At 38.2% G+C, this 17601-nt stretch overlaps 1 protein-coding gene across 1 annotated transcript in view; it reads right to left on the minus strand.

Moving 5' to 3' along the window:
* The window catches only part of LOC106090274 (aminopeptidase N), a 70506-nt gene that overhangs the window by 13216 nt on the left and 39689 nt on the right, over positions 1-17601 (minus strand). The window contains exons 6-10 of the mRNA XM_013256408.2: positions 15657-15846; positions 2953-3098; positions 2753-2903; positions 1985-2679; positions 1747-1930 (exon numbers count right to left, since the gene is read on the minus strand). Of these exons, the coding sequence (XP_013111862.1) occupies positions 1747-1930; positions 1985-2679; positions 2753-2903; positions 2953-3098; positions 15657-15846 (1366 nt within the window). The remainder of the gene's footprint in view (positions 1-1746; positions 1931-1984; positions 2680-2752; positions 2904-2952; positions 3099-15656; positions 15847-17601) is intronic.

The raw sequence follows: 17601 nt of genomic DNA on the forward strand, positions 1-17601 counted from the left end.
ACCCCATGCCACTATGGACATACACCTATGCCAGTCATCGCTCTTGAAACTAGAAAGTAACCTCTAAAAAGAAAATTTTAAGTTAGGAATACCGTGCTACTTACAAAATCCTTAATTGTTTTCAATACCACTCCCCTAAGTTGGTTCATGTCTGATATTGTGTCTCCACCTAAGTATCGATATCTTTTGGAAGCGAAAGCCGGGCAATGACAAAGGAAATGCTCCAACGTCTCATCATCTTCACCTCATGCCCTTCACATGGTATCACTTGCCGCACCGATTTTACCTAAGTGAACTCGTAGCTCTATGTGTCCCGTTATGATACCAATAGCTATATTGACCTCCTTCTTGCTTTCTTTCAGTAATAGCCTCGTCATATCACGATCTGGATCCCCCCGTTTCGCTCTTTCACAATGTTGCACGCGCATTCGTCGCCCACTCTCTTAACTCGGACTGCGTCGACCCGAAAGGCTTCGGCTTAACCAAGTTTATTGACGGCAGTCCTCTGGCCTTCAGAAGATTAGTAAAGCTCAATGAAATGAAAGACAATTATGTATAACAAACTATTGATCTTTTTAGTAGCTATATCTAAAATAATAAACTGATCCGAGCCATATACGACACGGATGTTGAAAAGTCTAACATAAGTCACTGTGTCAAATTTCAGTGAAATCGGATTATAAATGCGCCTTTTATGTGTCCAAAACTTTAAATCGAGATATCGGTCTCTATGGCAGCTATATCCAAATCTGGACCGATCCAAGCCAAATTGAAGAAGGATGTTGAAGGTCCTAACACAACTCACTGTCTCAAATTTCGAAGACATCGGTCAATAAATGCTCCTTTTATGGGCCCAAAACCTTAAAACGAGAGATCGGTCTATATGGCAGCTATATCCAAACCTGGACCGATCCAAGCCAAATTGAAGAAGGATGTTGAAGGTCCTAACACAACTCACTGTCCCAAATTTCGAAATCGAACAATAAATGCGCCTTTTATGGGCCCAAAGCCATAAATCGAGAGAGGATATTTCGATGTGTTGCAAACGGAATGACAAAATGAATATGACTCCATCCTTCGGTGGTGGGTATAAAAAATGTTTTCTTACATTCATTATACATGTCAAATTAGTAAATAATAATTAATGAAACAAAAAAATGCGGGACCTCTTTCCCAAAATACCCCACAAACAGCAATTTTTTTACTGACCATCGCAATATGGGGCTCAAATAAAGGTATTTGGGAGTAGAATGCGAATTTGATATCCAAATGTAGGACCATGTATTAGGGGCATCACCCCTTCCCCAAAACACCCCTCAAAGAATAAAATTTTTTTGATCATGCCAATATGTGGCTCAAATGAAAGGCATTTGAGATTAGAAAACGAATTTGATAACCCATTTTGGGGTCATGTGTTTGGGGGACGCCTCATCCTGTAAACTCCCCTAAACCAATGGCAATATGGGGTTTGAATAAATGGTATTTGAAAGAAGAGCACGGTGCTGATATTTTTTCAGGGCCAAGAGTCTGGGGGACCACCTCACCCCCGAAAACACCCCTAAATCAGACATTATGAGAATATGGGGCAGAAATAAAGTCTTAAAAAAAGTCGTAAAAAAAATATTCCAAGGAAAATTTTGTTCCATACAAAGTAAAAGAAGGCGCAGCGTAGCGGGCCCGGGTCAGCTAGCTCGTACTTAAATATACTTAAACACCTTTCATTTGATACCCATATTTATATATTACCTGAAATTGCTCGTGAACATCAGATCCGTCAATATGTCTACCGATATGATCAATAAATGTAAAAACTGGATTCCACACGATGGGATCACGTTCAAGTTGCATGAAGAGTGTCATGTTAAATGCAGTCGCAAAGCTAAGATCTCCTGCATATGCCAAGTTCCATGCATCGTGCAAAAGCTTTGCTCTTCAATAAAACACAAAGTTTAGGTTTTTAGAAAAATACCGGTCAAATATTTACCTTGTAAGTGCAGGGATGGAACTTAAGCCCAAATTGGTTTGTAAGAAACTCGAAAGCATATTCCAATTTTTTATATCGTAGTTTACTGGAAACGGTCCAATTTCTTCTGGATTTACTATGACAAATTTATCATCAGCGGGCATGTTATTTAAAATCAAATCCCTCTTATAAGGCATCCATTCGATGGGTCTTGTATATGAAAAATTTAAATTATTCTCTTCAATAAAAACGAGCGGTATCCACCAAAGCATTTTATCTTGTTCCGGCACATCATGTGGTCTTTCACGTAAATAAACTTTTTGAGTTACTGTAGCTCTTTTGCCAGCATAGTCTCGTTGAACGCTTATTGAAGGCAAACGATTCTTCGAAATCCACGAATTAGCAATATCGGTAACATTATTATGCGATGGAAGCGTTTTGTCCAGAAGTGATTGCACTGTTAAAGCATTCCACAGATCATTGCTACTAAATGTTTTAAAATGCCTGCTGGCCATAAAATTTTCTATGCCAGCCCGAAGGGAATCGTGACCCAAAGTGTAATTCAACATTCGAATAAAAAGTTCTATTTTATAAGACGTCGATTCCTGCTTCATGCCTGTAATGCGAGAATGTGGGTATCGCTTGCTAAATTCGTAGTACAACGAATATAATATCGTCATTGGATATTTGCCGTTGAATTCCTTTCCACTGTCAATCTGGGCAATGGAAATATAAAAAAGAAAAAACATTAATATCGACTGCCATCGGTGGAAATTATGGTGCCCTTACCTGAAAAACGAAATTAGCTGCCAGAAAACTTGTCAGGGCCTTGTTAACGTGTATATCACTCCACCATTCAAGCGTTATCCATGATCCAAGCCATTGATATATAAGTTCCTGAGCCAGGTGATAATAGCCAAGATTAAGCAGCTCCGTTTCTCTGGAGAAGATGAGATGTACTAATGTTCACAGTCATATATAGAACTCACTTGAAAAGTATTAGGCCCCAATTATCTGATGGATGCATCAATGGTAGCTCGGGAATAGCAATTACATCGATTTTGGACAGTGGTAAGGAAGAGTTGAAATATTCTTCCATGTAGTTGTATAGCCTTGTAAGCTTTGAAAACGTATCCTAGAATAACAAACCCGTTTATAATAAGTCGTTTGAGACAATCGCTTTATTATTAGAAAAATATATTTGCAAAACAAATTTGAAAACATGGCTCTTGTTGAAGACGAAACAAAAAGGAAAAACGTGAGCAAAATAAACTCTTCCAAAATACAAAAATCTATCCGTCACCAACTTTTTTGTCGCTTCTAGTTAATTTTTATACAGAAAAATAAAAGACCACGAAAAATCTGTTTCAAACATTTTTGTCTAATGTTGATAAATTATAACTAGTAAAAAGTACACAGAAAAAAATATAGACCTAAATTTGACCGATTAAACATGGTATTGACTAATAAAAATCTTTCCAAACGAGGTGTTAATTCCTTTAATTATTTTTGATATAGAAATTCGATATTTTTTGTATCACCGCAAGTGATTGTAAATGTGAATTAAATTGTTATTTGGTAATAAAAATTGTGAATATTCATTTCCGCGTTCTGTTGTATCCTCTTTCACACACACACACATATGTAATGCGAAGAAATCCGTATGAGCCATGTATATGTCCAGTGGCGTGGCTGGACAAACAATATCAAGGAAAATATAAAGTGTGGTTTTTATATACTCTCAATAAAATAAAATAAATAAGTAAATAACAAATTTTTAAATAAAAACAATATACAATTACCACATTAACAACTTTAACCACACTCGACAACCCTGTCTATTAGCTGTACATTTCCCACTCTTTCTGTGACAAATTATACTACTTCCGTACTACACATGATTCTTGTGCATCTGTTGGAAGTTGTATTGATGGCTTCGAATGCTAAGACAACGGCAATGACACTCGCTGTAGCTCCGCGTGCCCAGGTTCGATTCCTGGCCGGGCTCTGCCGAATTTTTCATTTTTCAAGTTTTTTGCCTGTTAGGGCGAAGATCATTAAATTTTACAATTTTTGTCTCTGTCGTCTTTGGTTAGAAGACTTTTCAACCATATTAGGTGTGATGGCTTCAAGTGCCGTGCGATACGATTCAAATACAATATACCAACGCACGGCCCTTGAAGCCATCACGCCTAATATGGTTGAAAAGTCTTGAAAAGTCTACAAGTCACCTGTTTAACTACCCAGCCAGACCCAATAGACTCAGACCCAGATCCCTGTGAACGCACCCCATCTTAGTCGCAGAGTTCCTGGGGCTTGACACTCAACAGAATTAAGCAGACGAAAGATAGAACACAACAAACTGCTACAACAATATGTGGATCAAGAATTGCTATGGTATTGGCGCAAAATGCTAAGATTAGTAAAAGGTGATTTTTTAAGAGCTTTAGAAAAGTTTTTCAAAATAAAAACACATAAAATTCGGAAAAATGCATGAAATCTTTATTTGAATCGATAGTACGGTCCATATAATTTATTGTTTGTAGATTATTTCATGCAAATGTTGACTGTGACTTCGCCTCAAATAGTCCATCCGCTTAGTCCAATTTTGGCATACTCTTTCCAACATTTCGGCCGGTATCTCACTAATAAATTCTTTAATGTAGTCTTTCAATGCGTCAATTGAAGCAGGCTTGTCTGTATGGACATGAGCTTTAACATAGCCTCACAATAAATAGTGTGAAGGTGTTAAATTGCACGATCTAGACGGCCAATAGACCGGTCCCGAATGAGTCTCAATAAGTCCATTGTGACACGTGCTGTGTGGCATGTGGCACAGTCTTGTGGAAACCACATGTCATCCAAGTCAAGTTCTTGCATTATGGGCAAAAAAATTTTGGATATCATCTCACGGTAGTGCTCACCATTAACAGTTACGTTACGATTCGCATCATCTTTGAAGGAGTACGGTCCAATGATGACACCAACCCATAAACCACACAAAACTGTGAAATTTTCTGGATGCAGTGGTAGCTCTTGCAATGCTTCTGTCTGATCTTCACTCTTAAATCGACAATTCAGCTTATTTACGCACCCATTGAGCCAAAAATGAGCTTCATCGTAAAATAGAAGGACCGCGCCATGAACTTTCTTAACAGAGCACACATTTTGATAATAAAACTCAATACTTTGCAAGCGCTGTTCATTTGTAAGACGATTCATGGTTAGAATAGACCAAACTGAATATGTTTGACAGTAAAACAAAACAAGTAACGTGCGTGAGCTGTTTAACCTCGTGTTGCCAAAAAGATTATAGCTAAAAATCACCCTTTATATATTACGATTCACTTTAATATGTATATAAACGAAGATGAAGTGAGGCTCATAAAGGTAATGCAATTTGGTCTTCTTTCTTTTAGACAACACAAAATAAGAAATAAATATTTTAAATCAATATATCACATGTTTTATCAGCAATTTAATCCAAACAAATAAAAAGTTTTTTTTATAGATGCAACGGCTGAAATTTTCACAGATGGTGCATAATGACCCCGTGGAGAAAATAGGGTACTACATTTTTTGATATCTGAAGGGGGGGGGGGGGGGGACCCTCCCCCTTACCCAAATTTTCATAAACGCCAGATCTCGGAGATGGGTGTTGCGATTTAAGCGAAATTTTTGTGTGGGACCACGTTTCTGGGAGTTGACCCCTTTCCTAAAACACCCCCAAACAGGACTTATTTACTGACCATGCGAATATGGGGCTTAAATAAAAGGTATTTGAGTGTATAATTAGAATCTGATCTCCAAATATGGGACCAAGTGTTTGGGGGGCCGCCTCTCCCCTAAAACATCCCCCAAAAGGGACAAATTTATGACCATGGCAATATGGGGCTCAAATGATAGGTCTTTGGGAGTGAAGCACGAATCTGATATCACTACTCGGGAAAAGTGTCTATGGGGCCACCTCACCCCCACAACACCACCCAGATAGGAAGTTTTTGCTGACTATTGCAATATGAGGCTCAAATAAGAGGGTTTTTAGAGTAGAACACGAATCTGACATATATTTTTAAGACCAGCTCACTGAGTGGCTGCCCATCCCACAAAACACCCCCAAGCCGGCCATGTTTGCCGTCTATGGAAATATGGGGCTCAAATTGAAGGTATGTCTAGCGGACGTCCCACCACCTTAACAACCACCAAATAGGAGGACGTATTTGTTCACCAAGACGATTTGAGTGGAACTAAATATTCATAGTTTTTAGGGCCAATACCCCAAACCGGACATATTTGCTGACTTTTGCAACAAGGAGTTTAAATGAGGTTAGAAAACGAATTTGATATCCAATTTTGAGGGCAATGGCAATATGGGGTTCAAATAAATGATGTATATTGTAGATATATGAGAATAGAGCACATTGCTGATATATTTTCCGGGCATAGTGTTTTGGGGGGACCACCCCAATCCCCAAAACACTCCTAAATCGGACATATTTACCGACCATGTCAATGTGGAGCTTAAATCAAAAGGAATTGGGGGTAGAGCAAGAATTGATACCCATTTTCGGGACCAATTTTCTGGGGATCCACCCCTTTCCCAAAATACCCCACAAACAGCAATTTTTTACTGACCATCGCAATATGGTGCTCAAATAAAGGTATTTGGGAGTAGAATACGAACTTGATATCCAAATGTAGGACCATGTATTTAGGGCAACACCCCTTTCCCAAAACACCCCCAAAGGAAAAAAATTTTTCGACCATGCCAATATGTGGCTCAAATGAAAGGTATTTGAGATTAGAAAACGAATTTGATAACCTATTTTGGGGCCATGTGTTTGGGGGACGCCTCAACCTGTGAACTCCTCTTACGCCAATGGCAATATGGGGTTTAAATAAATGGTATTTGAGAGAAGAGCACGATGCTGATACCCTATTTTGGGGCCATGTGTTTGGGGGACGCCTCATCCTGTGAACTCCTCTTAAGCCAATGGCAATATGGGGTTTAAATAAATGGTATTTGAGAGAAGAGCACGATGCTGATATTTTTTTAGGGCTAAGTAGCTGGGGGACCTCTCACCCGAAAACACCACTCAATCAGACATCATGAGAATATCGCGCTGAAATGAGGTATTTTACGAATGGAGTACACCTTACATCCGAACTTAAATTCGGGTCAGCTAGTCAATAATATAAAATCGTTTATAGGTCCGATTTCACCGAAATGTTTAATTGAATGCACAAGTTTCTTTATTAAACCATGTTTTTAATTTTTTTTCTGTGCACGATAATATTTATAAATATCACATTTACTTTCTAAAATGTCCTCCATTTTGTTGCGTTTGTAATTTATCCATTCTATTTGTTTACATTCTTATTTTTTCCGCTTTTCACTATTCCAGCGTAAAATTATTTACAATAATCTTTTTTTTACTTCGAAATTATAATGAAATGGGTTATATTTGAGACATATATTTGACTCATTCTCATTTCTTGTCGCATTACATACGTGTGAATTAAAAAACAGTTTAATTCGTACAATTAAAAATATGTTCAATATATGCCTTGCCTACCATTCATATCCTGTGATAACAAAAGAAAATCTAATTGTTATGTCAAAAATTATTAGAGCAATTAACTCCTTGTTTGAAAAGTTTTTTATAAGTCAATACCATATGTAATCGGTCAAATTTGGGTCTATATTTTTTCTGTGTAAGTTCCCTCCAATCTGCCACTTCAAGGCTCTGCCCGGAAGGAGTTTACTTACCTTTATGAGCTCGACTAGGATCGCTACCTCCACATGTAAATGTGACTACAACAACAACAACAATGCCATTCTCGTAAGCAATAAACCCACCCCGTCCTTTTCAAATTATCTGAATATATACATATTATTAAAGATATACATATATTAAAGAGCCCAAAAAAGGGGTACAAAACTCCTCCTTATATTAAACGCGCTCTAGTCTATTCATCATGCCCATCAACATCGTATGAACTCAATTCAACTTCACCAGAGAGTTATGTATTTGACACATGTCATGTGTGATTTTTCGTTGCAATCGAGATACACATCAATGAAGTTGGAATCAATCTCAGCCTAATTGGAATTCAGCCAGAATTACCCCGGTATGTCGTGGAAGGTTAACGGCATTCGGTTGGTAGCTTTTTACCGCTACCATATCTCTCTTACCAATAAAGTCTTCTACATATATATACCCACACCAAGGATCGCTTCTGTCGACTTCTTTGCGCAGTATTTTTTTTTTAGGCAAACCAAGAATAATGAAAAAGGGCGGAGAAGAAGGAGAAGGAGGAGGAGCTTTATCAAGTTACAGTCCGATTCGGGGCTCAAGAAGCAAAATCGGGAGATCGGTTTATATGGGAGCAGTATCAAGCTATATATCGATTCAGACCATATTGCATACGTATGTTGAAGGCCAAGGGAAAGCCGTTGTACAAAATGAGAATTGCGCTCTTTAGAAGCTCAAGAAGTCAAGATCCAACATCAGTTCATATGGCAGCTATATCAGGTTATGTACCTATTTCCGCCATACTCATCACAGTTTTTGGAAGTCATATCAAAACACCTCATGCAAAATTTTATCCAAATCGGATAAGAATTGTGCCCTCTATAGGCTTAAGAAGTCAAGACCCAAGATCGGTTTATATGGCAGCTATATCAGGTTATGGACTGATTTAGACCATACTTGTTTGAAGTCATTTAAAAAAATTTCAGCCAAATTGAATAAGAATTGGGCCGTCTAGGACAATAAGTCAAATCAGGTAATCGGTTTATATGGCGACTATATCAGGTTACGGACAGATTTGCACCATACTTGCCACAGTTGTTGAAAGTTACACCAAAACAACATGTGCAAAATTTCAAACAAATTAGGTAACAATAGCGCACTCTAGAGATTCAAGACGTCTAATCGGGAGATCGGTTTATATGACAGCTAAATCAGGATATGGACTGATTTAAACCATACTTGAGACAGCTATTGGAAGTCATACCAAAACTATATGTGCAAAATTTCAGCCAAATCGGATAAGAAATGCGTCCCCTAGAAGCTCAAGAAGTCAAGACCCAATATAAGTTTATATGACAGCTATATGAAAAAACAAGGACCCATATGGGTCCGACAGACGGATGGACGGACATGGCTAGATCGACTTAAAATGTCATGACGATCAACAATAAATATACTTTATGGGGTCTTAGACAAATATTTCGAGGCGTTACAAACGGAATGACGAAATTAGTATACCCCCATCGAATGGTGGAGGGTATAAAAAAGAATTTTCATATACATGAGCATGATGTTAATCTAATTTAAATTTATTTTATAAAGAAAAACTTTATAAACTTTATTTATAAAGGAAAACTAGTTGAAAGCCCGAATAACATGTTCTATATATCAAGAATGAAGGGTACTGTTAGGTTAAGAAAACTTTTTACTTGCCTTGCAAGAATTTCTCGCAAAAATCAGGTACTTTCATCGTAAACAAAGTCTAATTTTTCTCACAAAAGTAGTTTACTTGGCAAACATTTCCTTTATGTGGAACGAATTGCAGGTGAACGCGTGTAGCAGGTGATTTTAAACAAAGTGAATTTGGATGTGAAAAAGATTCGATACATAGGTCTTATATAATGGCAAAATTTGGAGGGACGTTTAGAGTTAGTTTTTTAAATGTGATCTATCTCAAGATATTTCCTGCCTCCCTGCACGCTAAAATATAATTCGTTTCACCTAAAAGACATTTTCGCCAAGTAAACTTCATTTCTGAAAAATGTTGTATTTTGTTTACGATAAAATTACATGTTTTTGTCTATAAATTCTTGCAAAAATTTGCGACCGTAACGTTGCGTCCAACAGCATCTTTGAAAAAATACGGTCCAATGATTCCACCAGCGTACAAACCACACCAAACAGTGCATTTTTCGGGATGCATGGGCAGTTCTTGAACGGCTTCTGGCTGCTCTTCACTCCAAATGCGGCAATTTTGCTTATTTACGTAGCCATTCAACCAGAAATGAGCCTCATCGCTGAACGGTGAATGAACACATTTCGAACCGAACACTGATTTTGGTAATAAAATTCAATGATTTGCAAGCGTTGCTCGTTAGTAAGTCTATTCATGATGAAATGTCAAAGCATACTGAGCATCTTTCTCTTTGACACCATGTCTGAAATCCCACGTGATCTGTCAAATACTAATGCATGAAAATCCTAACCTCAAAAAAATCACCCTTTATAAAGATGTTTTTACAATGACAATACATTTCATTCTTGATATATAAAATATTATTGGGGGTTTCAACAAGTTTTTCTTTACTTATAAATTAATTTAACGTCTTGCTTATGTATATGTATATTCTTTTTAACTTCAAAGTAGCTTGTACATATTGAAAAGGTTACCTAGTTCAATTGAATGTTGTAACACAATTATATCTCAAATTTTTACCTAAATATAATTCGATGTAAGATACACAATTATATTAAAAGCCTTCCATGTTGCTCTTATGATTTTTGGCATTGGACGTACCTATGGCGAAACTTTAAAAATTGTCAATTTCCAAGTTTACCACCCTCCCATCACTTTTTATCCATCACTAGTGTATGCGCTTAAATATTCACATTGGAGCTACATATTGCTATAGTCGGTATATATGTGTGGTTTAGGGGGAGTTTATGAGGTGAAGCGTCCCTCAAACACTTGGCCATGAAACACATACAGATTTGAGTCCCTTTTTTCCATAATCCACAAATGTGTCTGGTTTGAAGGGTATGCAGGGTGGGGCGGCCACAAAACAATAAACAATAAATTTTGCCCATGAACATTCTAGTAAGGAAAAGGGGCAAACTTCTCACATATCAATGAATGCGGTCGGATTCAAGTTTTAAGCTCAATGATAAGGGGCCTCCTTTTATAGCCGAGTCCGAACGGCGTGACATCTTAAAGATCTGCAGGTCCTCCTGTGTCCATCCCAATTTGAGGGTAAAAAGTGTACTCTACTACCAAAGACCTTGAATTTCTGTCCCATTTTATCCTGATCGGCCTTCACATATTATATTATATTATTCATATATTATTCTTAATTCTTTTTTTTTGCTAGGATAGGAGGAGGGGGATTGCCCTCTGACACGTCCTTTCATTGAGTAAAATATATTCTCAGTCATCCTACATGACAGTTTAGCGTTGCATTTATTGGGAGGAGAGGGTCAGCCCCCTAACGCTAAGAACCAAACGACAATTTGTTTGAGTCTTTTATTTTTATTTGTCGTGATCTACTGCCTGTGGAACGGTAGGACGTGACCCAGATACTTGAATCCTTATACCAACAATAGATTCCCGATCGAACTACACTACATTGAAGGGTATTTAGTGGGTGGGCCAGTCCCAGATTCTGTCATAACTGTACATGCCAGATTCGTAGTCAAGTCCCAAAGACCTTTCATTCGATCCCATGACGTTGGACACCTTGGACCAAATTCTTATAACAGATATGTACTCAGCTTCCAAATATATTTCGTTTGATACCCATATTGTCCCAATTGGTAAACATGTCCTGTTGAGAGGTTTTATGGGGTGGGGGGCGCCTCAGACACCAAATAATACATTTTTATATCAGCATTGGATCCTACCTTTAAATAGCTTTCATTTGATACACATATTTTCGCAATCGGAAAATTTGTCTTGCAGGGGGGTTTTGGATGGTGGGGAGGGCCCTCGGCCGGGCCGAACTTTGGATACCCACCACCTCGAGTATATATGTAAACCACCTTTCATCAAAATCCGTTGAAAATTGCATATCTCATGTCCCATAACAGTTTTATCGAAATATGTTTCAATTTGGACCAAATACTAAAAAGTACAAGTCATTGCTCTATTGTGTATAACAAAATATTGGTCTTTTTAGTAGCTATATCTAAAAATAAACCGATCTAAACCATACACAACATGGATGTCGAAAAGCCTAACAAAAGTCACTGTGTCAAATATCAGCTAAATCGGATTATAAACGCGCCTTTTTTGGGGCCAAGATTTTAAATCGAGATATCGGTCTATATGGCAGCTATATGCATATTTTAATCGATCTAGACCAAATTGCAGAAATATGTGGAGGGGCTTAACTTAACTCTCTGTCCCAAATTTCGGCGACATCGGACAATAAATGCGCCTTTTATGGGTCCAAAACATTAAATCGGCGGATGGATCTATATGGCAGCTATATGCAAATTTTAATCGATCTAGACCAAATTGCAGAAATATGTGGAGGGACTTAACTTAACTCTCTGTCCCAAATTTCGGCAACATCGGACAATAAATGCGCCTTTTATGGGCCCAGAACATTAAATCGGCGGATGGGTCTATATGGCAGCTATATCCAAATCTAATCCGATCAGGGCCAAATTGAAGAAAGAAGTCGAAGGGCCTAAGACAACTCACTGTCCCAATTTCAGCAAAATCGGATAATAAATGTGGCTTTTATGGGCCTAAGACCCTAACAAAACTCACTGTTCCAAATTTCAGCGAAATCGGATAATAAATGTGGCTTTTATGGGCCTAAGACCCTAAATCGGAGGATCGGTCTATATGGCAGCTATATCCAAATCTGGACCGATCTAGCCCAAATTGACGAAGGATGTCGAAGGACCCAACAAAACTCACTGTTCCAAATTTCAGCGAAATCGGAAAATAAATGTGGCTTTTATTGGTCTAAAACTCTAAATCGGCGGATCGGCCTTATGGGGGCTATAAGAAGATATAGTCCGATATAGCCCATCTTCGATCTTATGGACAAAAAAAGTATCTGTGCAAAGTTTCAGCTCAATATCTCCATTTTTAAAGACTGTAGCGTGATTTTAACAGACAGGCGGACGGACATGTCTAGATCGTCTTAGATTTTCACGCTGATCAAGAATATATACACTTTTTAGGGTCGGAAATGGATATTTCGATGTGTTGCAAACGAAATGACAAAATGAATATACCTCAAACAAACAAAGAGCAACAATTTAATTTTTATATAATAGATTAGATTATAATTAGGTACATTACTGTGATATTGGAGTTGTGTAGCAGATACATTTTTTCATTAACATTATTTATTCATTTTTATAACCTCCTCCATAGGATGGGGGTATACTAATTTTGTCATTCTGTTTGTAACTCCTCGAAATATTCGTTTAAGACCCCATTAAGTATATATTTTCATGACATTTTAAGTCAAACTAGCCATGTCCGTCCGTCCGACCGTCTGTCGAAAGCACGCTAACTTTCCAAGGAGTAAAGCTAGCCGCTTGAAATTTTGCACATTTACTTCTTATTAGTGTAGGTCGGTTGGGATAGTAAATGGGCTATATCGGTTCACGTTTTGATATAGCTGCCATATAAACCGATCTGGGATCTTGATTTCTTGAGCCGCTGGAGGGCACAATTCTTATCAAATTTGACTGAAATTTTGCACGTAATGTATCGATATCACTTCCAAAACTGTGCTGAATATGGTTGAAATCGGTCCATAACCTGATATAGCTGTCATATAAACCGATCTTGGGTCTTGACTTCTTGAGTCTTTAGAGGGCACAATTCTTATCCGATTTGGCTAACATTTTGCATGAGATGTTTTATTATGACTTCCAACAACTGTGCTGAGTATGGTTGAAGTCGGTCCATAACCCGATATAGCTGTCATATAAACCTATCTGGGTCTTGATTTCTTGAGCGTCTAGAGTGCGCAATTCCTATCCGATTTGGCTGAAATTTTGCACGACGTGTTTTGTTATAACTTCCAACAACTGTGTTAAGAATAGTTCAAATCGCTCCATAACCCGATATAGCTGTCATATGAACCGATCTGGGCTCTTGATTTCTTGAGCCACTAGAGAGCGCAATTATTATACGATTTAGCTGAAAATTTGCATGACATGTTTTGTTTTAACTTTGAACAACTTTGCTAAGACTAGTTCAAATAGGTCCATAACCTGATGTAGCTGTCTTTTAAACCGATATGGGATCTTGACTTCTTGAGCCTTTAAAGGGCGCAGGTATTACCCAATTTGGCTTAAATTTTGTACAACGGCTTCTCTCATGACCTTTAACATACGTGTCGAATATGACATGAATCGGTTTATAGCCTAATACAGCTCCCCTATAAACCGATCTCCCTATTTTACATCTTCAGCTCTTAAAGTGTGCAACTCTTACTAGATTTGGCTGAAATTTTGCGCAATGACTTATACTATGGTCTCCAATATTCAATTCCAATAACATGGCGATTCTTTTCTTTTATCCTTTGTTTGCCTAAAAAAAGATACTGTGGCAAGAGCTCGACCAATGCGATCCATGGTGGAGGGTATATAAGATTCGGCCCGGCCTAACTTAGCACGCTTTTACTTGTTGTAAAGCGTGATTTTTTTGAGGTTAGGATTTTCATGCATTAGTATTTGACAGATCACGTGGGATTTCAGACATGGTGTCAAAGAGAAAGATGCTCAGTATGCTTTGACATAACTTCATGAATAGACTTACCAACGAGCAACGCTTGCAAATCATTGAATTTTATTACCAAAATCAGTGTTCGGTTCGAAATGTGTTCAAATTTTGACAAATTTTGTTCAGCGATGAGGCTCATTTCTGGTTGAATGGCTACGTAAATAAGCAAAATTGCCGCATTTGGAGTGAAGAGCAACCAGAAGCCGTTCAAGAACTGCCCATGCATCCCGAAAAATGCACTGTTTGGTGTGGTTTGTACGCTGGTGGAATCATTGGACCGTATTTTTTCAAAGATGCTGTTGGACGCAACGTTACGGTGAATGAACACATTTCGAACCGAACACTGATTTTGGTAATAAAATTCAATGATTTGCAAGCGTTGCTCGTTAGTAAGTCTATTCATGATGAAATGTCAAAGCATACTGAGCATCTTTCTCTTTGACACCATGTCTGAAATCCCACGTGATCTGTCAAATACTAATGCATGAAAATCCTAACCTCAAAAAAATCACCCTTTACTTATTATTGCATTTGACTTAATTATTTTTTATAAAACATTTTAACTTTAAAGTGTTTACTTTCGCTCCTACTGTTAGCTGATATTTTACACTAAAATTTAATACTTTCAGTCACATTAAGACTCGTTTTCTTATTATTGTTAAATTTATGATTTGTCTAATGAAATAGTAACATGTACTTTCACGCTCAATTCCTATTGCAATACCCAAAATTCTCAATAATGTTTTGAAATCAGTTAAAATAGTTTAAACATAGGAACAAATGATGATTTGGTGTCATTCGAGCAGCAACTACCTTTTAATAAAGAGCTCAGCGAGAATCCAGCCAAGGCGTCAATCGACTGGTTCTTTCGATGTTAGATCGAGATGGAGACCTAATAACAAAATAATATCACCCTTAACCAGCTTAAACGTTGATCGTTTGGCTTAAACTTTAATGTATATTTAAAACACACCTGAGAAGGAGTAATCCAACTTCCAATAAGGAAATAGTATTACTGGTTCTACCATTGAAACAACGAATCTTATCGAATCGACAGAAACAATTACTTAATAAAGTCTTAGAGCAATATTTGCCCGACTTTAATCTATACATTCGTCTTAAGAATATTTTTCGAGAAAATTTCGCCCAATTTATAGTCAAATTGGGGTGGTCACGTTATACATACCTCAAATTTTGATGCATTTTTCTTGGATGCCCATATATTTATTTGAAGTTTGTTTTCACCAGAAGCGTATTCCATAGGGAAGTCAATCTTTTTTAATTGTGAAATTACAAAGCCAAATGTAAATGTTGACATTGGTGGTGTTACTTCGAAATGGTCAACCACGTAATCTAAATTAGGTTTTGTGGCGTCTCTAAAATGAAAAAAAAAAAAATTAAATAAAGTTAAAAAGTCGCATTTGAATTGTTTTCAATTCTACAAGTGCACACAAAAAGAGTATAGATTTGCTAGCCAAGGGTGGGGGGGAGGTGAATCTCCGACCTTAACTACTGATATCACTGCCCACCTCTCTCGCATATCGTGGAAACGCAACAGCGGGTTCTGGGCATTCGAAACAACTGTGGGACAAACGATTGAATCGTAACATGGATGGAGAAGCTACTTCGTCACGAAAGAAATAGTTCTTTAGCCTTAACCGAACTTTTCGACGAGTAAACATTTTTTATGAAAAACATTGGGACTTTTTTAAGAGTAAATACGAGAAAAGTTATGAAAATTTCTGACGAACACAAAGGATAGACATTTCTTTATCGCGCAAAATATAAAAAACAACCTGTACGCTGTAGAAATAATTTTTGCACTGTTGCCTACAGCCGGGAACCATTTCGTGGGAGTTTTTTTTTTGTTTGCGGTAACGAACATACAAGAATTTGTTTACTTAAAGCTGGGTAATCTCCTTTTAGTTGTGAAAAACTTCAACAAATTATCATAATTTTCCTTAACATATTGGGTTGCCCAAAAAGTAATTGCGGATTTTTTAAAAGAAAGTAAATGCATTTTTAATAAAACTTAGAATGAACTTTAATTAAATATACTTTTTTTTCTAAAGCAAGCTAAAAGTAACAGCTGATAACTGACAGAAGAAAGAAAGCAATTACAGAGTCACAAGCTGTGAAAAAATTTGTCAACGCCGACTATATGAAAAATCCGCAATTACTTTTTGGGCAACCCAATATTTATGGCAAATTTTCTGCACTAACCACTCCTGCCATCATATTACACCGGGATGAATTCAATTCCATGGCAGCCGGTTGTACGCGCCGGATTGACCCGATGGAATCCTTCATCGGCAAGGGCTGTCGCCCCAGTGTACGTATTAGTCTTTTTTCGTCATGGGAGAGGCACATCCCGGAGTTCCTTCTCCGCACGCTTCTGGTCCGTGCCGGGATTTAAAAGAACCCCGGACCTTGGTTCTGTTCGGTATGCCAGAACCGCCTCCATCATCGGTCGGTGTCGGTGAGATGTAACCGGTAAATGGAGTGGGTACATTTCCGATCTTGCTATGGCCTCACTTCACTACGGAAGTATAGTTATACTGGATATGTTGCAAGGTGCTGTGCGAACATAGCCAGCAGTGGGTCACAAGCGTCGTCGTCGTCGCCTTCTGCATCCTCATCGTCGGACTATGTGACCCCCAGCGTGGCATGGCTTTGGCTGAGCAGATTGAAGGCTCCACGTTTTACACGGTGAATGACTTCACAACCTCTGAGCGGCGGACGTTTATCAATCAGAAGAAGGCCGATTGGCCTGGCTTCAGAGTGTACACCAATCGCCGCTTCAGTGAACTTACACCCCCCTCGGATGTGCTAGTTGCCGAGAGGAAATTCCGAGACATCATTAACGCAGCAGCCGCTCGCTTTATACCAGCCGGTCGAATGCCCCAATTTCCCGGCGCAGGCAGTGGTACTCGCAATATTGCCAGGCCAGTGCCGGGAAGTGTATCATTTTTGCAACTCAACTGATTGTGGATTTTATGAGTCGGAAGAACATATTGGTCGCAGCGATCCAGGAGACAAAGCTGTTCAACACCTGCAGCTTGCGCAGTTGTCACGAATACAATGTGCAACGTAAGGATCGCTCAAGGAATGGAGGTGGGGGATTGGCCTTC

Source organism: Stomoxys calcitrans, chromosome 2, assembly GCF_963082655.1.
Source record: "Stomoxys calcitrans chromosome 2, idStoCalc2.1, whole genome shotgun sequence".
NCBI lineage: Eukaryota > Metazoa > Arthropoda > Insecta > Diptera > Muscidae > Stomoxys > Stomoxys calcitrans.